A 23,981-nucleotide genomic window follows, 5' to 3' on the forward strand; every position below is an offset into this window, starting at 1 on the left:
TTTTCTTTCTTTTTTTAATGATATGATCAGATGTACAGAGATCTTATATCCACAGCTTCACTCCCCAAATGGCTGCAAGAACCAGAGCTGAGCCCATCCAAAACCAGAAGCCAGGGGCTTCTTCCGAGTCTCCCATGTGGGCACAGCGTCCCAAGGCTTTGGGTCATCCTTTACTAATTTCCTAGGTATACGCAGGGAGCTGGATGGGAAGTGGAGCAGCCTGGACATGAACTGGTGCCTATATTGGATCCTGGAGCTTGCCAGGCAGGGTGGGGATTTAGTCACTGAGCCATCACTCCAGGGCTCCAGTGTGGTGTATTCTGTCAGTTTCTCATGTTATAATGAGGAGTTGGTATTTATTGCTGCCAGTGGGACATCTTATTACTGAACAGTTGTTTGACTTAGACAAATCAATTATGAAATGACTCCACTAAGAAGGATTTGGATCCACTATGAGAATTCAAAATAGGATTTGGCTAATTGGGTGAAATATTACACTGCATTATTTTGATGTATGGAAGAGGGGTATAACAGCTAAGATCGCAATTGATAGGACAAGGCTAGTACACCTCCAACTTTGTTGGAATTTGATCAGAGGATAGCATAGGCAAATAGAAAATACCACTCTGTTTTAATATGGGTGGTATGTTGAGTGGGTTAGTGGGAGTATGGTTGTCAGGGTCTCCCAGGAGGTCTTGGGAGAATAGAACTAGGGTCAGGAGAAGGGTGATTAGGAGTCAGAAGCCGAGGGTGTCTTTAATTGTGTAGTAGGGATGAAAGGGAATTTTGTTTGCATCTGAGATAACGCCTGAGGGGTTGTTTGAGCCTGTTTCGTGGAGGAAGAGCAGGTGGACTATTACTAGGGCGGTGATGATGAATGAGAGGATAAAGTGAAAGGTAAGAATCGGGTTAGGGTAACTTTGTCAACTGAGAAACCCCCTCAAGCTCATTGGACGAGGTCAGTGCCGACATAGGGGATTGCAGATAGATTAGTAATTACGGTTGCCCCTCAAAATGGTTGGGCTCATGGTAGGACATACCCTATAAAAGTGGTCGCTGTAACTGTGAATAGTAATAGGATGCCAATGTTTCATGTTTCTGAATAGGTGTAGGAGTCATAGTAGATCCCTCGGCCCACATGGAGGAACAAGCAAGTAAAGAATATGGATGCACCGTTGGCATGTAGGTATCAGATAATTCAGCCATAGTTTACATCTCGGCCGGGGTGGGTGACTGATGACAATGCGGTTAGCGTGTCTGATGTATAGTGTATGGCCAGGAATAGGCTGGTATAATCTGGATGCCTAGGCATAGGCTTAGTAATGAGCCAAAGTTTCATCACGCACAAATATTTGAAGGGGCTGGTAGGTCAATAAGGGAGTGATTTACGGTTTTTATTGAGGGGTGGGTTTTTCGGATGTTGGTCATCAAGTTTTTGTAGTTGAACAACAACAATGACTTTTCATGTCACTAGTCTTGGTTAAAGTTCATGCAAAAAATTATAACATATTATGTGTTATTATTAAAATATAATAATTTGCTGCGGGCTTTGTGCGGTTTTCATCTAAGGTGTCACTTGCTTATGAGGGGTTGGGTTTAATTGTAAGTGGGGGTGTGGGTTGTGGGATTATTTTAAGTTACAGGGAGTCATTTTTAGGGTTTATAATGGTTTTGATTTATTTAGGAGTTATGCTAGTGGTATTTGAGTCTTGGGGGTCAAATATAGTGGTTTCAGGGGCATTAGCTATGGGTCTGTTGATAGGGTTAGTTTTAGTTGGTTTGTGGTGTTTGGAACTTCATGTGTGCCGAATGAAAAGGTAACGTGCACTTCCCTTCACTGTTACTGAAGACCTCTGGTGTCACACCGTGAACTCACGTTTGGCGGCTCCTGGGAGTTTGTCTGGAAGGTACCAAGTACTGGAGCAGGGGGAGGGAAGGCAAAGGGCTCATCCTAGTGGAAAGATCCTTCTAATAACCTTTCCTAGATGGGGCCTAGAGGTTGGTTCCCTGCCCAGGTTGCTTGGCCAGCAAGTGGCACCGCTGGGATTTGAATGCCAGCTCCACACTTTAAATTTTTTATTTCAAAGCTTTAGGTATAGATAGGATTCTGAGATGTACACGTGTGATAAATTTAATCCTTCTAAATATTCTGAGTGTCAAAAGGAGTTGTGTAGGCATTGCCATAGGAAGAAAATAGACACAGGTGCGGTAAGACACAGCTTGTGTATTTCCCAGCAGATGCTGTGCTCCTGCAGGTAGGGGGTGTGGGAGAGGCTTCTGTCTTCCCACAGGCACAGCCAGAGGTGTCCACCCAGCACTGGCACCAGCCAGGCTTGAAGCCATAGGAGCAGCCCACAGGTCCACCTTTGCATGGTACCCAGTGTAGACAGCTTGTGTTTTAAATGTAAGGAGAGAGGATCAGTGAATTTGAATAAAGTGTCGCTGAGTTTGGAGCAAGGCCCTAAAGCTGGAGTACTGGGATCTTCTGGCCATGTAGATGACAAAGTCCTGAGCCAGGAATGCCTGGGCCAGGCCATCGGAACTAACCCTGTGGGCTGTGTTTGTCGTTCTGCCCTGAATATGCGCTGAATCAGTGCATTTCTGGGGTTGAAGTTGTACTACCAGGACACACTATTGAAGAAGACATTGGAACTTGAGTTCCCAACCTGCCCTCACCATTTCGCTATGTAACATTTTAAAAAAAGATTTTATTTATTTTTATTGGGAAGGCAGATTTACAGACAAAAGGAAGAAGGAAATGTTTTCCATCTGGCGATTCACTCATCAAATGGGTACAATGGCCAGAGCTGAGCTGATCTGAAACTTGGAGTCAGGAGCTTTTTCCTGGCCTCCTACATGGGTGCAGGTGCCCAAGGACTTGGGTCATTCTTCACTGCCTTCCCAGGTCATAAGCAGGTAGCTGGATGGGAAGTGAAGTGCCTCTGTCAGCATGCTGCAGGCAGAGGATTAGCTTGCTATGCCACTGTGTGGGTTCCATTAGCTGTGTGGCTTTAAACTGTTCACTCCTCCTCAGTTTTTCCCTTTGTTCTGTAATTGAAGGGGGATGGGTCATGAGTGATCTCAAATACACAGCTGAAGGACCAGGCAGATGCAGACACACACAGCACCCAACCTCAGAGCACCCAAAAATACAGAAACACTGCTGGCCATGCTCGTGCTCCCTCAGGCCTGGGCTTGGCCAAGACGTAACAGTTTGGAACCCTGCCCGCTAACATGAGGGAACTTGAAAAACTTGTGTGGAAATTGGAATTTTTAAAAAAGTTTGTTTTAGTACTAAAATTTTTGGAATTCATGTATATTAAGGGTCTTCATGTGCATGAATTCCATAAAGCAGTATGGATTCAAGGCCTGGAGTAATGGCTAACTCCTCACTTTAAGCGCTGGGATCCTATATGGGCACTGGTTTATACCCTGGATGCCCTACTTCCCATCCAGCAATTTGCTTGTAGCCTGGGGAAGCAGTTGAGAATGACCCAAGGCCTTGGGATCCTGCATCTGTGTGGGAGACCCAGAGGAAGTTCCTGTCTCAGGAGCTGATCGGCTCAGCTCTGGCCATTGTGGACATTTGGGGAGTGAAGCAACAGATGGAAATTCTTTCTCTCTGTCTCTCCTCCTCTCTGTGGATCTGACTTCCCAATAAAAATAAATAAATCCTAAAAAAGGGGGGAAAAGAAAGCAAGCAAGAAGGAGACCCGAAATCTGGCTGAAATGGAATACTTTTAGCTTAGGGTGTATTTTTTGGGGGGTATATGTATGCATGTATGGAGAGAATAGAACAGGAGCTATCAATTAGAGGGTGGGGACACACTCATCCAGGAGAATCCTGTGTATTCTGCTCAAAGCACGAAGCCATCAAAATGGCGAGATTGGTAACTTCTTTTTATTCTCATAAGCTGGACACTCACAGGAGTGGAATCACGACTTCCTTGCTACAGACTGGGAGCCTGTGGGGCAGAAGCCTCCTGCACATTGGTAAAAGAACTCTCCCTTTCTTATCCCAGCAGGGACCTGGCCCAGTCTGCCTATCTGTTCATGTAACTTCTCATGCTACACTCAAGTGCCTGGGTTTCATTCCTGATCAGGCTCCCTCTAAGGTAGATCCTGGGAGACAGCAGTGGGGGCTTTAGCCCTGTCTCTGGTGGGCATTGAGGGAGTGAAACAGAGGATGGAGGCTCTAGGTCTGTCTGCCCCCACCACAGTCTCTCTCATTCACTTCTCAAGAAAAAATTCAAGTTTTTGAAAAGACCATGTTATAAAGAAGCTATACAAAGTTAATTGGGCCACAATAAACTCATCTTTTGATTTAGTTTTTCCATAGTCTTTCTGAAATACCCTCATGCAATTGTATGCAAATTTCCTATACATGCTGAAAAAGGGCCTAAGTGGGGTGAGTGATTGTTCCAATGGTTAAGACCCCAGAGGAGATCCTGAGTCCCACATCGGATTGCCAGGGTTTAATGCCCACCTCCAGCTCGCCACTCCTTCTTTCTGCTAATTCAGCCCCTGGGAGGCAGTGGTGCCAGTTCAGCTCACTGGTCCTGCTAGCTGTGTCAGAGATCTGAGGTCAGATATAACTTCAGGCTGTGTATCCATCCAGGAGGCTGTGGGTCAGCGCAGACATTGGGGAGGGAACGGTGGATGTGGGAGTGTGCGCTCTGTCTCTCTTCTCAGACAAAGCAACAAAAATGTGTTTAGGTAGAAGCTTGAGCTTCTGCTATGGTTGGTGTTTGTCAGCATCCAAGATGGTGCCAAGGTGGTGCTGGCCCTTCCCCCTTCAGGGCTGTGGTGACAATCCTTTCCTTAAACTCTGAACAGCAGCAGAGCTCGCGCTGTTTTTCACTATTAGCTGTGCTCTTAGCAACCAGGGGCTTCTGAGGCTTAGCGAAGAGTCCTCAATGGTGCCTTTATCCAAACGCCTTTCAGCGACACATTTTGTAAGCCTCAGATGCAGAGCATTTCAATCAGTGGAATGAGGGAAGGGGCATTGGACATGTGATTGATAAAAGTCGAGGTGATTGGAGTCAAGCAACACTTAGAGCCTTTTTCAGGTCAGCCTAGGTACATCTTTGGGGAAGGTCCAAGTTAGTGAGAGTGAGGAAATAAAGTAGCAACTTAAGAAAAATAGTGAAGGGTGGGGAGGATCCCAGCATGGTGGCTCAATTGGCTAATCCTCCACCTGCAAATGCTGACATCCCATGTGGGTGCCAGTTCATGTCCTGGTTGCTCCCTGCTTGTGGCCTATGGAAGCAGTGAAGGATGACCCAAGTCCTTGAGATCCTGCTCCCACATGGGAGACCTGGAAGAAGCTCTTGAATCCTGGCTTTGGATCGACTCAGCTTTGGCTGTCGAGGTCATTTGAGTAGTAAACCAATGGATGGAAGATCTCTCTGTCTCTGCTTTCTGTAAATCTGCTTTTATAATAAAAATAAATAAATCTTTTAGAAAAAGAAAATGAAACAAAAGGAATATAAGAGTAAATCTTCTTTCAGTAAGATCATGTCTGAAATTAGAAAATAAAATCATAGCAGTGTATGCAGCTATTGGAAAATGTGGAGAGAGGCCGGCGCTTCTGAGGGTGGCTCCCCGCAGGACCCTGCGGAGGCAGCACTAGAGAGGAGGCTGCTTGCTCTCTAAACCTCGTGATGGGTTGCTTGATTTAAAACATGCTTATGTTTTATTTTTCAAAAAATCACTATTAAGTTGAAACTAAATCCAGAAAAATAAAACTAGCTGAAACAATACTCAGTCACTTTTATTTGCTCTTTCAAACTTTAATAAAAATCCAGAAAGCATAACCTTGCACCCAAGTCCATTATGTTCTAATGTGATGCTCTTGGGGAGTCCAAACTGACAGGAAGAAAATGTTCATCTCTAATCAAAGAGTGCCTTTTTTAAAAAAAAATAAGATTCATTTTATTTTTATTGGAAGGTCAGATATACAGAGAAGAGGAGAGACAGAGAGGAAGATCTTTTGTCCGTTGGTTCACTCCCCAAGCGGCCATGATGGCTGGAGCTGAGCCAATCTGAAGCCAGGGACCAGGAACTTCTTCTGGGTTTCCCACGCAGGTGCAGGATACCAAGGCTTTGGGCCATTCTCTGCTGCTTTCTTAGGCCACAAGCAGGGAGCTGGATGGGAAACAGGGCTGCCGGGATTAGAATCGGTGCCCATATGGGATCCTGGTTGTGCAAGGTGAGGACTTTAGCCGCTAGGCTACTGCGCAGGGCCCAAGGCCTGTCTTTTTACCATTAGGTGGCTCTGTGAGAACTCGGGATGCTGCCTGCTTTGTGCTTGTTTCACTGAGGTGCACAGCTCCCCCTGCAAGGTCATGTACCAGCCCCAAATGACTGCCGAGGCTCCCAAAAGGACACCTGCGTTTCAAACAACAGGAAGAGAGTGCAAGGTCGGTCCTCCTCCCATGAAAGCGACGAGGAGTGGGCATTTGGAGCAGTCCAGGCTGGCTGCATCCCATGCTGCAGTGCCTCCTCTGCTTCCAACACAACTTCCTACTGACGGTGCTTCTTGGAAGACGTGTCATAGCTCAGGCACGTGACTTCCCTGGATTGAGTTCTGAGCTCCTAGCTTTGGCCTGGCCCAACCCTGGTTTCTGAGAGTGTTTAGGGAAGTCAACCAAAGGAAGATTGTCTCTCTGTCTCTCTGCCTTGCAAATCCCCTCCCACACACACCCCCCCCAGGGAGGGAGACACTTGCCTCCATCCTATGGAAGAAATGGGGACACCTGGCAAACACTCTGCTTTGACCCAGACTTTTGGAGACTGTCCTGTCCTCTAGGCCCCCCTGACACACCTGACCCTGGGCTTCCTTCTCTTGCAAAGTGAGCAAGAACTCTGCCTCGCCACTTTGGAGAAGAGCTCCTCCCCTCAGTATCCCAGTACCTGCAGCATCTCACTGGGTCCTGGCCTGTCCAGCTGGGATCCCATGGAGCCAGGAGTTCCTTTCCCTGTGGGGTTTCCTAGTAGCAATTTTCCATTTACAGACGATCCCCCTGCAGCCCCCAAACACACACACACACACACACACACACACACACACACACACACACACACACATCCTGTGCTCCTTTGCTGTGCTGTGCTCAGAGTTGAGCCCATTTGCTCCCAATGCAAGATGCCCTTACAGTGGTCCCTACACCAAAAGCCAGGAGCACCTTTGAATAAAGTCCATACTTTGCTAAGTGCTGTGAACAACATTTTTTTTCCCTGTAACAGTACCATGATCCAAAGATGGGAAGAAGGGCTGCTGTCCTGAGCAAACAGCTCATACGCACGTGTTCCTGGGTAGGAGACTGTGAGGACGTGGGAAAAGCTGTGCACAGTGCAAGCCCGGGCCAGTGTGATCATGACCCTGGCAGGGAGGAGATGTGCAAGGCCTGGAGGACTTGTGCTCTGTGCCTGTGTGAGAGGGGCCCAGTGGGGGATCACGCAGAGCTTGCTCTGTACAGGCCAGCAATGACACCAAAAGTAGAGGAGTTCTTTGTGCTGAAACACCAAGGGCTAACGGAGGGCAAATGACAAGGATGCTGAGTTGGAGTGCAGAGTGGTGGCTGGTGGTGTAGTGAAATGGAGCCGAAAGCTGCTGACCCTGCACCGCCCCCAGGCAGCGTTCCCAGGGCCTTAGCGCGAGCTTCCTCTGCCTTGGAGTCTCCTGTCCCCGTGGGTCCGTGTGCTCATGGTGGCCACACAATGTATGAGGGGCTTTTCTCCTTCACCCGTTGCAGAACCACACTGTTTCCAGATACATTATCATTGGGAGCCATTTCCCCTCAGCTTGCAGTGTGAACAGCATGCAGGACATGGGAAGGGGGCAGGTTTTGGGAGTGGCAGTGCAGGGTGGCCCGTGGTGGCCATGGTGGCTGTGTGCCAAGCCCTTAGTTTCTCAAAGCTCTTACCTCCCTGACTTGCCCGCGCCTGCTGTGTTGGAAATGCTCAGCCCAGGGAGCCATGTAGAATGTATCCATCATCTCCTCATTTAGCTCATTTTGTGAGCTTCCAAGTCCCTCATGGAAGGTTCAATTAAAATCTTGGAAGAAATCTAGACTGTACATTGTTCTCAGTGGAGTGAGTAAGCTGTGTACAGTAAAAGGAAGGTGAGACAAAGCCATTGCTCAGGTTAGGATAATTACAATTCGGGGCATTTTCTTTGTATGGAAGGGAGAAAAAGGTCTTGATGACTTTCACTGGGGGGAGAGGAATGTTCTAGCAAATTAGATGGAATTCTGCTGATTATCTTCAAGGGAGGCAGGAGAGGAGGCTTGGGGCTGTGCAGTCCCACAGCTCATTTTTCCTCTCGCTCCACTTTTCACTTTCTCCCAGATTGTTCATATTCAGATTTTAAATTTTTTTTTTGCTTATAGATGATATATTCTGTATCTGCTACAATGAGGTACAAGTGAGTGAATGGATGGCTGGAGAAGTGGAGTGGTGGGTGGGTGGGTCAGTGAGTGGATGAGTGAGTTTACAGAGGGATAACTCCAGACAGATTAGAGCAGGAAAAGTTGAGCTTGTGTGTTGAGAAGGGAGTGAAGAAGAAGAACTGATATTCCTTGAGTGTCTGGGTCTGGCGCTTTGTGAACATCATTTCAGCGAATCCTCACAGCAACACAGGACTTTAAGAACGTGCTTTAGTGGGGGTGGCATTTTGATGCAGTAGGCTAAGACTTCATCTGCGACACTGCCATCTCCTATTGGCACTAGTTTGAATCCAGTTTGCTCCACTTCTGATCCATCTCCCTACTAATGCTCCTAGGAAAGCAATGGGAGGATACCCAAAGTTTTGGGACCCTACACCCATGAGGAAGACTGGGAAGAAGCTCCTGGCTTCAGCTTGACCCAGTCCTGGCAGTCATGGCCTTTTGAAGAGTGAACCAATGGATCGAGATTCTCCCTGTTTCTCCTGCTCTCTCCATAGTCCTGCATTTCAAATAAATTTTAAAAATTATTTAAACAACTCACTTTAGAGCAGTTTTAAGCAGAAATAACAGAGGAGGGCTGTGGGAGAAAAAAAAAGTCTCTTTTTAAAAAAAGATTCATTGGGCCCGGCGCCATGGCCTAGCTGCTTAGGTCCTCGCTTTGAATGTGCTGGGATCCCATATGGGCGCCAGTTCTAATCCCAGCAGCTCCACTTCCCATCCAGCTCCCCACTTGTGCACTGGGAAAGCAGTTGAAGACAGCCCAAAGCCTTGGGACCTTGCACCCATGTGGGAGACCTGGAGGAAGTTGCTGGCTCCTGGCTTCGGATTGGTGCAGCACCGGCCATTGCGGTCACTTGGGGAGAGAATCATTGGACAGAAGATCTTCCTCTCTATCTCCCCTCCTCTCTATATATCTGACTTTCCAATAAAAATAAACAAATTTATTTTAAAAAGGATTTATTTATTTGTATATGAAAGGCAATTTACAGAGAGAAGGGGAGACACAGAAAGAGCGAGAGTGAGAGAGAGAGAGAGAAAGATCTTCTGTCTGCTGGTTCACTCCACAAATTATCTCAATGACTGAAGCTGAGCCAATCTGAAGTCAGGAGCCTGAAACTTCTTCTGGTCTCCCATGTGGATGCAGGGTCCCAAGACTTTGGGTCATCCTTGACAGCTTTCCCAGGCTACAAGCAGGGAGCTGGATGGGAAGTGGAGCAGCCAGGACATGAACTGGCTCTTATGTTTGGATGCCCGCTCTGCAAGGTGAGGATTTAGCCATTGAGCCACCATGTCAGCCCAAGGGAGACGTTTCCTAATTCTGATGTTCTCTATCTGCTAAAATGTTGATCAACATGAGTGCAGCTTATGGTTCACCAGAAGCTAACTGAGGGGCCCACAGAGGAGGGCAGCGCCACAAGGGCCTCTGCTCAGAAACAAAGCTAGGAACGCTCTAAGCCCAGGTGTACCTGGCATGCAGCTATGGTCTGCCCACTCCTCTGGTCTCTTGCTGACATGTTCTAGCTGTTACTATGTGGTCTACAGCATATGGATCTGGCTGCCCTGGTTCCCGAGGAGCCGCTGGCTCCTGCAGCCACTGTTGCTGAGGTCCCTGATGTTCTCTCTCTTTTTTTAAATATTATTTTTTGAGATGGTTATTTTTTTTAAAGATTTATTATTGTTTTTTTTTATTGCTAACTCAGATACACAGAGAGCAGGAGAGACAGAGAGGAAGATCTTCTGTCTGATGGTTCACTTCCCAAGTGACCACAATGGCCAGAGCTGCACCAATCTAAAGTCAGGAGCCTGGAGCCTCTCCCAGATCTCCCATGTGGGTGTTGTTTGAACTCCCAGTGCCAGTTTGAATCTCCCTTCTGCCTATCCCTTAAGTGTTGATTCTGATCCTCTGTTTAGCTAGAGTTATTTCATTCACCATCTTTTAAAAATTATTCATTGGAGAGTTAAAAGAGATAGAGACAGTATGTGTGAGAGAGAGACGGGGGAAATTACTGTCTCTCCACTGGAGCTCACTCCTCAGATGCCTGCACCAGCTGGGACTGGGACCAGGAACCAGGAATATAAGCTGGCTCTCCCACCTGATATTGGGCCATCCTTGCTCCCTCCCAGGGTATGCATCAGCAGCAAGCTGGAGTAAGAAGGCAGAGTCAGGGACCAAAGCTAGGCCCTCCAAGTACAACATGGGCATCCCCATGGCTAGGCTAAACACCTGCTGGCCATGCTGATGCTGATGCTGAGAACTCCCCAAATGTTTGTCTAGCTGGACAATTGTTTGGCACTAGGGCAGCATATGGCCCGTTGCTTAGTGGAAGGCTCTCCTGGGATAGCTCCTGGGCTCCTTGAAATCATCTCTATATTCTGATTCCCAACCCCATTCCTAATCCCAGGTCCCTGGTTCAACAGTGGAGTCACTGTTACCTGACTGTTCACCCGGAATCCAGGTGCACCCTAATTCCTCTCTCTGCTTTGTGGTCCACATCCAGACAAGGCAGTCATTGGTTCATCTGCTTTCTCACTTCTGTCCACCTCTCTCCATCCTCACGTGCCCTGCCTTGGCCCACTCTGTCCTCCCATTCTCTTCTCCACACCTGCAGCATGAGCCATTCTTTTGCAGTGAAATCATCCTTAAAGCTGCTACCTTTCCCAGCATCCCCTGGGGTAAGCCCAACACTTTGTTTTGGTCTCCAAGGCCGTTTAGGGTCTGGTCCCTGGTCTCCTCCCTTGATGGGCAGGCTCCAGCCCTGCAGACCGCACGCTGGTCCCTAACCAGCCCCGGCTCTATGCTCTCACCTCCTGCTGCCTGAATCACCAGGCTCCCGGGTAGCTTCTGCTCAGGCTCAGCATTGGTGGCCTTCTCCAGGGAACCTTCTCTGACTGTCAAAGCTGGGTGACAGCCTCTCCTTGGAGTGTCCTGCCCACGGCAGCTCCTATCTGCCACGTGGTCATGGAGTTCTCCAGACAGCAAGAGCACCTGTCTTTTACCTATGTCTCTCCAGTCTCCAAGGAGGAGTGCCTGGCTCTAAACTAGACAAATTCCAAGACAAAACAGGCAGATGACCAACTTTTTAGGGTGGTGTGTATCTGTGTGTGTGTCGGGGGGGGGGGAGTGTTAAATGAGATCAATATGCAACTTGGGCCTAGCACAATCGCTCAATGGCTAAATCCTCACCTTGCACACACTGGGATCCCATATGGGCAACAATTCATGTCCCAGCTGCTCCACTTCCTATCCCTTCTTATGGCCTGGAAAAGCAGTTGAGGACAGTCCAAAGCCTTGGGGCTCCACATCCACATGGGAGGTCTGGAAGAAGCTTCTGGCTCCTGGCTTTCAATTGGCTCAGCTCTGACTCTTGAGGCCATTTGGGGAGTAAACCAACAAATGGAAGATCTTTGTCTCTCATTCCCACTTTAACTGCATCTTTCTAACAAGTAAAATTATATATATATTATATATATATATATATATATAACTATTTGGGCAATATAACTATTGCCCAAAGGCCTGCCTTCTGATCTAACTTCCCTCTTCTTATCTCTTTGTTGAGATAATAGAACTATTCCTGGGAAGGGCAGCACAGCAGAAAAGGTTGGCAGTTCATCCAGTGGTCACTACTGGAGTCTAAAACATCTCAGGAATTCTAGATCTCAGACCTAAAGGGCAGGAACGGACCCCTGGGCCTTTCTCTCTCTTTCTTTTTCTTTTTCTTTCTCTTTCTTTCCTTCTTTCTTTCTTTCTTTCTTTCTTTCTTTCTTTCTTCCTTCCTTCCTTCCTTCCTTCCTTCCTTCCTTCCTTCCTTCCTGTCTTCCTTCCTTCCTTCCTTCCTTCCTTCCTGTCTTCCTTCCTTCCTGTCTTCCTTCCTTCCTGTCTTCCTTCCTTCCTTCCTTCCTTCCTTCCTTCCTTTCCTTCTTGCTTGCTTGCTTGCTTGCATGTGAAGAACCTAGATGTTTTCTGCCTTTTGTGATTCTGCCTTAATGGCTTGGCTAGGGGTTGTGTGAACTCCAGATCTAACAGTCTACGTGACACCCGGCAGGACACCTGGCAGGTCACGTAGGCAGACCACTCCTCAGGAAGGAGGTACCTGGTGTTAGATAAGATCCACCGCCCTATAGCTCATCAGTTTGTACCTTTTGAAAGTTGCTTATTTCAAATCCACCAATAGAAGCCTGCTAAATCATGACTGTACAATTAATAGCCTGAGAAGTATAAAAACTGGGGGGCTTGGGCTTTCTTGCTCTCTCTGGCTCCCGCTTCTTTTTTTGCCCTCCCTGTGGATCCTATAGCAGCCTCGCTGCGGCTGGGCTGGGGGAGGTGGCTAGGAGACCTAGGTTAACTTGAATAAACCACCTTTATGCCTTAGCACTGACTTCAGACTTGATGATTATCTGGGGATTTCAAATCCGACACAACACTTTCTAAGATTTATTTATATTTATTGGAAAGTCAGATTGACAGAGAGAAGGACAGAAAGAAGATCTTCTGTCCACTGTTTCACTCCCCAAGTGGCTAGAAAGGCTGGACCTGAGTTCGTTCAAAGCCAGGAGCCAGGAGTTTCTTCCAGGTCTCCCACACAGGAAGAGGGCCCTAAGGCTTTGGGCTGTCCTTGGCTGCTTTCACAGGCCACAAGCAGGGAGCTAGAAGGGAGGTAAAGCAGCTGGGATACGAACCAGTCCCCGTATGGGATCTTGGTGTGTATGCAAGGTATAGACTTTAGCCACCAGGCTGTTGTACCTGCCCTCTGCCTCCTCCCTGGCTCTGGACCACTTCCATGCAGGTGAATCTGCACCTGTGTCTATCACACACCTGGGGTTCAGCTGGAGAGCCCAGCAGGGAGGTGAGCTCATGGGTGTCCCCAGGCCCCTCTGTTCCGTGGGCCAGCTGATGGACCTTGGCCAGAAATCGAGCCATAGGAACGTCTTTTCCTCAAAACCTGAAGACCAGCACTCAGCATATGGGCAGAGCATGGAAGTAAGCTGGTGCCTTGATTAGAATAAAAACAAACCAACACTGGTGGGGAAAAGGCCGTCCAGCGCCTCTACAGGCCAGCTGCCGGAAGCTTCGCATCCTTTCATTTTGCAGTGTCCTATCAGCCTGGGAGGTGGACAGGCAAGGAGCTGGCCCATGGATTGTGTGTATGAGACCCCACAAGCCCTGCTTCGGGGGCGGGGGTCAACTTAAAGACAGGCAAAGTTGGGGTGGAGGGTATGGACGGCTCCCTGAATCTAGGCAGTGGCCATGGGGTTCTACTGAGAATCAGGTGTGCAAGGACAGAGGCCCCATTGGGAGGAGCATCTTCCCAGTCAGCACTGTGGGAGGGTCCCCCATCGCTTTGCCCTGAGGAAGTGGCAGAAGCATCCCAGTCCCTTGTCTTCATAAACAATACCTTACAAAGCTGACAGCTTGCCTCGAGGAGCACTTTCCAGAGTTCTCGGCATCCCTGCTACTTCTCCTGAGGTGTCTGAGAGGTGGAGGGATGGGATTGTTGTCCCAGCTTAGAGATTGGAATGAGTGAGGCCCTGAGGGAGCCATGTGGCTGGCTCCTGCAGTCAGGTATGTGTCTTGTGTCTACATGGGGAGCTTCCAGACCCTGGCTGCCCGTTGACATTCACCTGGGCAGCTTCATGACTATCCTGAGTCCCATTCCTACAGATCAGACTCTTGGGGCCTGGGGCCTGGGGCCTGGCCATGGGCAAAAATTTCCTGCAGCTGGAGGCCATGGAAATGCTTGGGTCCATCTCCCCATTCCCTCAGGTGAATGTCTCCTGTGGCCTGGGAGGGAACTGTTCTGCGTCTCAGGGGATCCCTGGAGGACAAGGTGGGCCAGCAAGTGGCTTGACAAAGCACATAGCCCAAAGAGGTGGCAGGCTGCATTTTATTCATCACACACCTTCCAGTCCACTCTTGGACTGAAGCAGGCTGCAGGGAGCCCACAGGCTCTGCCCCTCCTGAGCAGGCAGCCGGAAGTGGGGGTGCTTCCTTGGGGGTTGGAGTTTGGGGATGGGAAACATCACAGGGGCTTGGCCGCAAACCCCGGGATTCCTTCTGGCTGCAGCATGCGACTGGCTTCGGGCGGCAGCAGTGTCACCCTTGAGGCTGCCTGGAGGTGCCAGGGCAGGAGTCCAGGCCCTGAAGTCCATGCAGTGAGTTCATTCCTGGGGTCCAGAGAGGCCTGGGTGGGCGCTTCCTCAGCCCGCCCCTTCTGACTGCACAGCGAGCTGCAGGCGAGCTCGGTCCATAACCACCACAGCTATAGCACCTCATCCCAGAGCCCACAGCTGTCTGCTGGCTGTGCCGTCCTGACTGTGTACATGTGAAGTTGTGCTTTTCATGTTGGAAGGACGTACAGGGCTGCAGTGAGACAGAACCATGTAGCCCCCAGCGCTGGTAGGGTCTTGGCCCACGTAAGCCGCCATCAAAAGCTGCAGGCTGCTGTGGCCATGGTCAGCTACTTTCCTGGGGTTGGGCTTGGGTGTGGATGCTGGCTTCTGTGTAAAACACAAGGACATGCACGCTGGACAGGGAACTCCCACCATGCAGAGCCTTCCATGGCCAGGCCCACCTAGCACTCTACAGAATTTGCAAGATAGGGAATGCTTCTTAAAGGGACCTCCACAGGGATTGTACATCCCCGCCCCAGGGGAAAAAGAAATCAGTAGCTCTTTTGTAAAGCTGATGTGTGTGTGTATGCTCATGCACACGATACATGATTCTGGCTGCATGGTCAGGGCAGTCTGGAACTTTCCACAAGCGGAGGGCCTGAGACTACTTGAGTCTTCTCACTCCTTTATCAGGCCTGGTGGCTCTGGCTGCACTCAGAGGATGCCAGAGGCTCTGAGCCCCTGACTTTGGCAATCAAGACCACTCAAATGGCTTTCCTTCCCTCCTCCCCTCCTTGCTTTCCTTTCCGCTCCTCCCTTCTGTCCTTCCTCCCCTTCATGACCACAGCTGGTTGGCCAGTGTTTCTTAGAGACCATGCACAAGGGGTATGAGGGTGGATCCAAGGTTAGGAAGCAGCTCCTGGAGCCTGGGTGAGTGCAGATGGCTAGGGGTCACACTGGAGATACGCCCCTACCCCCAACCCCCAGTATCCGGAGAGGCCCAGGCAGCAGGCACAGGGTGTGGAGGCCTTTCCCAGCAGGAGCTTCAAAGGAACCTGCATGAAAGAAAGAAATCTCGGTCAGAGCCCATGCTGCTGGCTTCCCCAGGACCCCCTCCAGCAGGCGTCAACACGTCCTGCAGGCCTGGGTCTAGCCCCTTCAGCCTGAGATGAGCAATGATGAGGTGATGCCCTAGGCTGTGTGACTGTGATAAGGGCTGGCGCTGGGGACCAGGGAACACAAGCAAGCATGGCTTGGCTCCTGGGCCACACTGGGCCTGGGGATCTGGGTTGGTCACAGAGGTTGGTGAGAAGGAAGGAGAAAGGCCTCCTTCTTCTGCCGCCTGCTTCCTGCTTGCTCAGGAGGGCCCCCGTTGCCTCCTTTCAAAGCCAAAGCACAGAAGTGAACACAGCTGAGGCTGCAGCATAAGCAACTTGGGGCGAGACTGTAGGAAACTGGCCACATAAAAGTGTGTCAGGAGCACTTCTCTGGAGGTTGGTCCTGGCTCCTCCTGTGCAGATGGGATGGTGGGTGGAGGATGGGGGCAGCAGGGATGGGCAGGGTATGGCCTGATGCCTCTGCAGGCTAGTTTGGCCTCAGGTGTGGGCTCCCTTCCTGTGGGTAGGCTGCTACTTTACCTGACAAAGAACTCCCAGGCTGCCTGCCTCTGTCCCAGGGATCTCAGCTCCCCACTTGGGGTGGCTCAGCCACCCAGGTTGTTTCCTGTTGTCCAGGGAATACCTCTCATTGGATGCCAGGGACACACCTGGTAGTGCTCTACTTCCAGGTCCTGTCCGAGGCTCTTGAGGTGTGTGGCCATCCGGTGTGACTGCCGTCAGCACTCCCCAGGGGCTCCCAGTGCTGGCTGGAGTGCCGGCCACTGGCAGTGTGACCCATGGGGAAGCCTGTCAGGATGCAGAAATTGACACGCTCCTGTCTGGGCCCACCTCACTGGCCTCACTCCAGACCAGGCTCTGTGCTTCCAAACTAACCCCAAACCCCAGATCCGAAATGTCTCCAGGTAGCTGGAGAGGCATTGAAATCCCAGCTAAGCTTTTTTTCTTCCTGCTATGAACAGGAAAGGGAATGAGGAGTTTGATATTCAAGTGTGACTCTCAGTGCTTTGTGTCTGTGTGTGCCAAGCACATTTGCCAGGGAGGGAGACTGCGCAGCACGGCTCACGCTGCAGGGCAGCAGGGCTTCTCTCAGACCTCCTCACATCCTGCCTGTCTCCAGTGTGGCTCACGGTGCTGGGATTTTCATCCTGTTCCAATGAGGAGCGCTCCTTTGCAGCCTGGCTGTCTGGCTCACTTGCTAGGGCAGGGACCTCCCATGCTGCGTGCACAGAAGGCGAGTGTGGGAAACTCCGGTGGACAATGACCCAGAGTAAAACTTGGATCTTAAAATGGCATCTGTCCCTGGTTCTGCCAGCACTGTGCCTCCTGCCTTCTTACACGCAAACACAAACACACTTGAGAACTAGCAGAGACCAAGCATGATTCGGGGGAGATTTGTCTGCTGCTCCTACGCCCAGGCACCCAGCGGCACAGGAGCCCAAATGAATGCCCTTGACATTTGCAGAATGGCTCTTTGGAGTCTCCCGAAGGTGAGGTGATTGAGATTTGGACAAGGAAAAGGGGCAGCTCAGGGGCTGCGCTCTTTGAGCCCAGAGTCTCTGAAGGGGAAAAGTCCAACCGATCGCATCCCACAAAAACAATACCACACCAAGAAAGACAACTGTGGCCTGACAAGATATTTTGGCTAATAGGGAAAAGCATTCCAGATGCTGCTACTGGCAAAAGGAAGTGGGGTGTGCGTCGGGGGTGTGCAGGCATCCTCAGAGCTGGGGGAGGGGCAGGAGGGCAGAGCAGGCCTCCCTCCCTGCAGAGCATCTGTTCCCCCTTCCTTCCGCCCCCTCCCTAAGAAGTAGCTACTCCGGACGCTGAGTTCAGAGGACTAACTCCAGGCTGAGAAAGGCCAGCTCCGCCCCTTACCATGGCAATTTCCAAATCTGGGGGAAATGCCACAGCGCCGGAGCAGGGTGCCGCCTCATCTCATTGCATAATACTACGCGCCGCCCAACTCTGCGTACGGAGCCGCTGTGCTATATATACACACCGAGAGGCAACAGATGGCTCGCCCCACCCCCACCTGTCAAAACTGTGACTCCAGCGCTTCTGACGACCAGAAGGAAGCTGCTGGGCTGGGCTAGGACTCTAACTGCTGTGGAGGTAATTCATAGCCGGGAAGCTTGCACCATAGGCTGCGGGGTTGCCAGCTGCGGACGAGTTCGTGCTGGGCCGGCTGGCTCTTCTCCTCTGCAGGGTGCCTTGGGCGCGGGGCTGCGGCCACCTCTTCTCTCCCTGCCGGAGGAATCTGCTGCAGCGCAGGGGTCTCCAAGAGGGAGAGCTTATAAGGTGAACAGTTCTCCCCAAACCTGCCCGTGATAACATCAAGCCTAGCCAAATAGCATCTCTGTTTAAAAAAAAATTTTTTTTTTTTGGTTTCATTTTATTTAAGATTAAGAAAGCTCCAGCGTCTGGGTGAAGTGCAGCCTTGGCCAGGGTCCCCGGGCGCGGGCGGGGAGCGCCTACCGCGAGGCGCTGGTCTCGGCTAGCCGGTTGTTCATGATGCCCAGCGCGCCCACGCCGCCCGAGAAGCCGTTCTGGCGCGTGTGCACGCACACGCCGCGCGGGTAGCCGTTGGCCGTCTCCGACAGCTGCTTCTGCAGCAGCGCCAGCGACACCTTGTTGGAGGCCGTGAGGTCGCGCATGGAGATGAGCTCGCCCGACAAGCGGCGGCCGTCGGTGTCGCTGTCGCGGGCCCCGGCGGCGTCGGCGCCCAGCGCGGCCAGGCGACGGCGCAGCCGCGAGCCCGGGGTGATGGCGTTGCGCCGGGCCAGGGGCGCACCGGGCACCGGGCAGCAGCGCGCACAGCAGCGGCAGCTCAGCTTGCGCAGCATCCAGTTGAGCACCTGCTTGATGAGGATGGAGATGACGTTGAAGAGGGAGTAGATGCAGCACACGCCGAGCAGGATGAAGAGGAAGTTGCCCAGGCGGTAGAGCCCCTGGTTCCGGTAGGCAGCATGCTGGCTGCTCACCAGGTCGCCGAAGCCGATGGTGCTGAAGGTGACGAAGCAGAAGTAGAGCGAGTCCACGTAGTCCCAGCCCTCCACGCTAGTGTACATGGCCGAGGCGCAGCACGACAGCAGTACGGCGAACAGGCCCAGGATGAGCAGCACGTGGTACACCGACGGCTTCCAGCCAGCCAGCCCATCGGCCTCGGACAGCGCCGAGCCACGGCGGAAGGTGGCGGGCAGCAGGCCGCTGCGGCGCAGCTGGCGCTCCCGGCACGTGCGCATGATGAAGGCCAGCAACGAGATGATGCGCTCCAGGAAGAGGTTGAAGAACAGGATGGTCCCTGCGCAGCCAAACAGCCCGTAGGCGATGAGGAAGGCCTTGCCGCCCACCGTCGCGGGGGTGGTCATGCCAAAACCTGTGGAGAGACGCGAGGCAAACATTAGCAATGTCCTGCTGAGGCCAGACATGATGTGATCTGGGAAGGGCGGTGCCTCCCCTCTCCCTGATGGGCCACTGATGGGGAAGGGGCCATCTGTAGAGACCTTTCTCTAGCTTGATGGCAGCAGGTGGGGTTCCAGTCCTGGCAATGCCCTAAGCTGATTGTTGGGGAGTAATGGCATGGAGCGAGTCATCAGGACACTCAAAACAGAAACAGGAGCAAGCTGCTACTGAGATGTTCCCAGAACCAACAAAGGACACCTACTCCACCTCCATTTAAATTATTCTTTTTTAAATTAACATGACCTTGGCGGCATTTGGTAAAGGCCTTGCCTTAGCTGGGTCGCTCATGCTGGGACGAGGTGAAGTGAGATCAGGTGCTTAGAGTTACCCGCCTCTGAGAAGGGCTTTTGGGAGCTGACATAAAAAAAAAAAAAAGGAGGGGAGAGACCCAGGCTCTGCCCTTTGAGGTCAGCTCCTCCGCTCCCAGTCTCCCCACCCCTACAACGCCACCTGCTGGCCCAGGTCGTCCTGTGCTGCTGGGGGGGGGGGCGTCCCTGGTCGGTTTGCCCCTGTGTCTGGGCTACCACTGCTCATGGCCTTGTGTTCAAACCCCAGCCTGTAGTCCAGCTCTGGTTCTGGGAGGGGACTGATTCTGCCCAGAAGGGGAAGTGCACCTGCTCCTTGGAGCCACACTGTGAGCAGCACTCTGGCACCTCTCAAAGCCTCTGGCAGCAGAAGCTGTGGGAGAAGTTCCTGCTTAATTCCCGACAGCAGGCAGGGCTCCCTTAGAGCTGCTGATGGGAAAGTGGCAGGGGGCAGCCCTGGAGGGAGGGCAAGAGCTGGGTCTTCTTTGGCTATCCCGTGTTTTCCTGATGTGGCCCAGGCATATGCATTGTTTCCTAGACTCCACGGAGGAAATACAGTGTTACCTGACCACCATGTTCTGTTTCTGAACCCAGGTGGGGAGTCTTGTGACATCACCTGTATCGAGAAAGATGGGTTGTGTCCCTAGGGTCAGAATTTGGCCACAGTAGAGTGGGGGGAGATGTAGCAGCATTGGCAGAAACTTAATGGAAGGATTTTGCTATGCTTGAGTTCATAAAGAAGTTAGCTCTGAACTGATACGGTTGTTTGTACAGTGGGAGTGTGAGTGTGTAAAAAGACCTAATTCAGTAATTCCAATGTTCAGCAACACAGCTACACTGTGGGAGTATTATGCAGCAATGAGAAAGCAGGAACCCCAGCATCTGACAGCAACATGGATGCATCTCCCAATGGCACTGAACAAAAGAAGCCAGGCACACAAGAATATGTTCTGATCAAAATCAGCAAAACCAAATGGATGCCTACTTGAATGTTGAAATTATAAGGCAAAAAGGAGAAATTATTTTGATAAAAGTGAGAATTGGGGTTGTGGGGGGTCATGGCAAGGATAGTGACTGGGGAACGCATATGATTTTAGCGGTGTTCGAGATGGCTTGTGGACTCGGATGGTAGATACACAAATGATAGTGCTGTAATTGTCAGACTGTATTGATGATGTTTTTCTCTAGAGGTATTCTAGTAAGAAAACTCCTGTGAAAATTCTAGACTGTTAGAACTGGAAAGCACCTGGAACCTTCCTTCTGACCTGCTGGTCACTTATAGCTTAGGAAGGGACAGCTCTGGTCAGGACAGGCTACCAGCATGGGCCCTGGTCTCTGCCTGGTGCTTCGATGAATAGACATAGTGCTGCTCTGCCCACAGAGGGCAAGCTGAGCCTCTGGGGAAGGGATCAGCTAAATTCCAGAAGAAGTGGAAAAGCCTGAACGGGAACTAACCCTGCTGCTAAAAGAATGTTGACACGTTCTCCCTCATTTCTAGGCTTTTCAGCTAAAACCTCAAAGCTGAGAGCAGTTTGTTACTCCTCATTATATTACACACACACCCTTTCCATTTCGTGTGAAAGAGAAAGAGAACGAGGGAAAGACAGAGATCTCTCATCTTCCAATTCACCTCCCATGTGCCCATAACAGCTGAGACTGAAGCCAGGCACCTGGGACCCAATCCAGGTCTCCCATGCAAGCAGCAGAGATCCAATGGCTTGAGCCATCACCTGCTGCCTCCCAGGCTCTGCATTAGCAGGAAGCTGGAATTGAAAGTAGAGCTGGGTCTTGAACTGAAGTGCTTGGAGATGTGAGAGTCCCAAGGGACACCTTAATCTTTGGCCGGATACCCACTCTTGTTATTCCCAATGTACAGCGGCAAAATGGTTGTGAGAATGAGCTCCCCCCTGTTACCACACACACACACACACACACACACACACACACACACACACACAACTGAAAGGGTGGGAATTATCCAGGGATCATGGAATGAGAGATCCCTGTTGTGGCAGTGGGGTGCCATGGTATCTTCCATCCACCCCCAAACCACATGGAAGGTCAAGAGAACCTCTGGGTTCAGCAGAGGCAGACCCCAAAAGTCCACATCCCTATGGGAGGCTGACTGAGCTGCAGCACTGTGCAGCCTCCAGCTGGGTACTCAGGTGAGAAATGGTTCAAGTTCTAGGACAGTGTGCTCTGCAGTCTCAAGCTGGGATAGAGCATTGTCTGGGTGTGAGGCTAATTGGCAAGGGAGGAAGTGATGGGTGCAGTCTGCACTTGTGGCACTTGCTGTGTCACAATAAGCAACAGTGCCTTGGGGGTCCTGCCGCATCTCCAGCACTATCTAAGAAAGAATGTGTGTGGCTGCATTGTAAGTCCCAGAGCGTGCAGCAGACTGCAGGCCCCTGAGTCATAGAGGGAGCACTAAGCTTGCTTAGGATGCATTTGAAGGTTGCATTTAACACCCAAGTAGGAGTCAATCCTACGGTAGCTCTTTGGAAGACTCTTGACACCTGCCGAGATGCTGCCAATGGTGAGAGGAAGCAGTGGCCATAGCTCCACAGCATGACAGCAGAGCTGGGGCTGCCACCCCTGCCCACACCAGCCTGTCCCCAGGAACACTGTGAGGAGTTCACTGCTGCTGCCCCCCTCAGAGCCGCGACTCTTGTCCCCAACAATCCTCTATCCTCCACGCTCTTTCTGGGATCCCTGCTCCCTCCTTGGCTGCACGGGGAGAAGGGCTACAGCTCCTCCATCACCACACAGGGGAGCTCTCCTTCCCAGACACGAGCCAAGTCGGGTTGCTTGCAGAAGACTTGACCCAGGGCTTGCGAAATGGGGTACAGGGAGAACTGCTGCTTCTGGCTGTCAATTTGGGTACTCGGGATCTCCTTTGGAACCTCCCCAGCACTTGCTTCTGTGGGGCCATGGCCATCTCCTTCCCTCTCTGGGGGCACCATCAGATGCCTCCACTCCCCTCCATGTCGGGACTCCTGGCCTTTGCCAGGGACCTTCTTTGCAGTTTGGGCTTTGGGTTCCAACCTGCATTCTCTGTGGGTGACTGAGCTGGACTCCTGCAGCCCATTTCCCCCTGCATAGGGGTATCCCAGATCCCAGAGTTTGCACTGGGCCATGAGCCCCAGTGAAGCTGTTGCTAAGACCAACCTGTGCTTATTCATGCATTCATTTAGTCAACATTTCTAGATGTCCCTAAGGACTAAAGACACATTGGGGCCACAGTCTCTACCTGCCATGAACAGGCCCAGAGCTTGGGGGGTACTAGGTGAGGCTTCTTGCCAAGGGCAGTGGGGCGTATGCCGGACACCACTGCTGGGTTGCTTGCTTCCTGGGGGTGGGGAGCAGTCTCTCAGACTCTCAGCAGCCTGCAGGGAGCCGGACTGGATCAGCAGAGGAGCTTCAAAGTGAAGAAAAGACAAACCCAGCCGTGTGTGTGATGTGCCTCCTCCCCTCCAGTCACACCCCGCAGAGGCGTGATCTGTCCCCGGGGCTTGCACTGTGCCTGCTATTTTGTTTGTGCCACAATTGATCTGCCATCCTGGCTTGCAAAGAGCAGACATTTGGGGGCTTTATTATGCCACTCTGACAAAAGCTGTGAAGCTTGCTCCCACAGCCTGTCTGGTGCCGCCTTCGCACGTGGGGCCCTGGTGACAGGGCCTTTGGAGTTCAGAGCCTGGGGTGGGGGTAGGGGATACTGAGGCCAGCAGCTGATTGCCTTGATGTGCCACCCTGGGTGGGGGTGCCTCGGTTAGACACTCAGCGCACTCCCCCAACCCTGGGAGGGAGGCGCTCTTACCCCCAACACTGCAGGCTAGGAGGTGGGCCAAGGCAGGGGAAGGTTCTTACTGAATGAGCTTGGAAGTGGCTGAGCTGGCTCTGGAACCCGTGCCCCTTGCATGGTGCCAGACAGATGGGAAGTCTTGGCTCATTATCCCCAGGGTCCTTTCCCTTCTGGGCTCTGCATTGTCAGATGCAGGGAAGACAATTTAGAGTCCAACCTGGGATACTGTGCAGAAGAAAGGCAACACTACCACTAATCACTCCAGGATAGCTTGGGGGAACCCAGCCTGTTCCAAGCAACAGAGAGGTATGGCTAAAATCCATATCTCATAGACAGGACCACCTCCAGAAGCAGATTTAGTAGGTCAGGAAAGGGGCCAGGGATCTAGGATATTTATTAAATGTCTTCCCCAGATAAATCAGATGCAAATGGGCCAAAGCTATTCTGTTAAGAGTCAGTGTTTATTGGGTATCACAGATAATCCTGCTGCTGGGAGTCCTCTAACCATGAATAGTTGAAGTCCCTGGATGCTCACAGGGCAGGGGGTAACCTGGGAGCAGTTGGCAGCCATGTGAAGAGCCAGGTCTAGGAGACGCTGACACTACCAGAAGACTGAGAGCAGGAGCAGAGATGTTGATGAACCTGATGGCATTCCATCAGACCAGCCGTGCTGCCTCTCCCTGCCTCTGCAAGTCCACCTGGGTAATCCTGGGAAGCCCCTTTCCTGCTACTG

General features: G+C 51.4%; 1 protein-coding gene across 1 annotated transcript in view; it reads right to left on the bottom strand.

Moving 5' to 3' along the window:
- Positions 1-18,063: 18,063 nt before the first annotated feature.
- KCNK12 (potassium two pore domain channel subfamily K member 12) overlaps positions 18,064-23,981 on the bottom strand; it is a 40,190-nt gene continuing 34,272 nt past the window's right edge. The window contains exon 2 of the mRNA XM_040994125.1: positions 18,064-19,055. Coding sequence (XP_040850059.1) covers positions 18,151-19,055 — 905 coding nt within the window. The 3' untranslated portion in view covers positions 18,064-18,150. The remainder of the gene's footprint in view (positions 19,056-23,981) is intronic.

Source organism: Ochotona curzoniae, unplaced genomic scaffold, assembly GCF_017591425.1.
Source record: "Ochotona curzoniae isolate NIBS_2020 unplaced genomic scaffold, NIBS_Ocur_1.0 contig_883, whole genome shotgun sequence".
Taxonomy (NCBI): Eukaryota; Metazoa; Chordata; class Mammalia; order Lagomorpha; family Ochotonidae; genus Ochotona; species Ochotona curzoniae.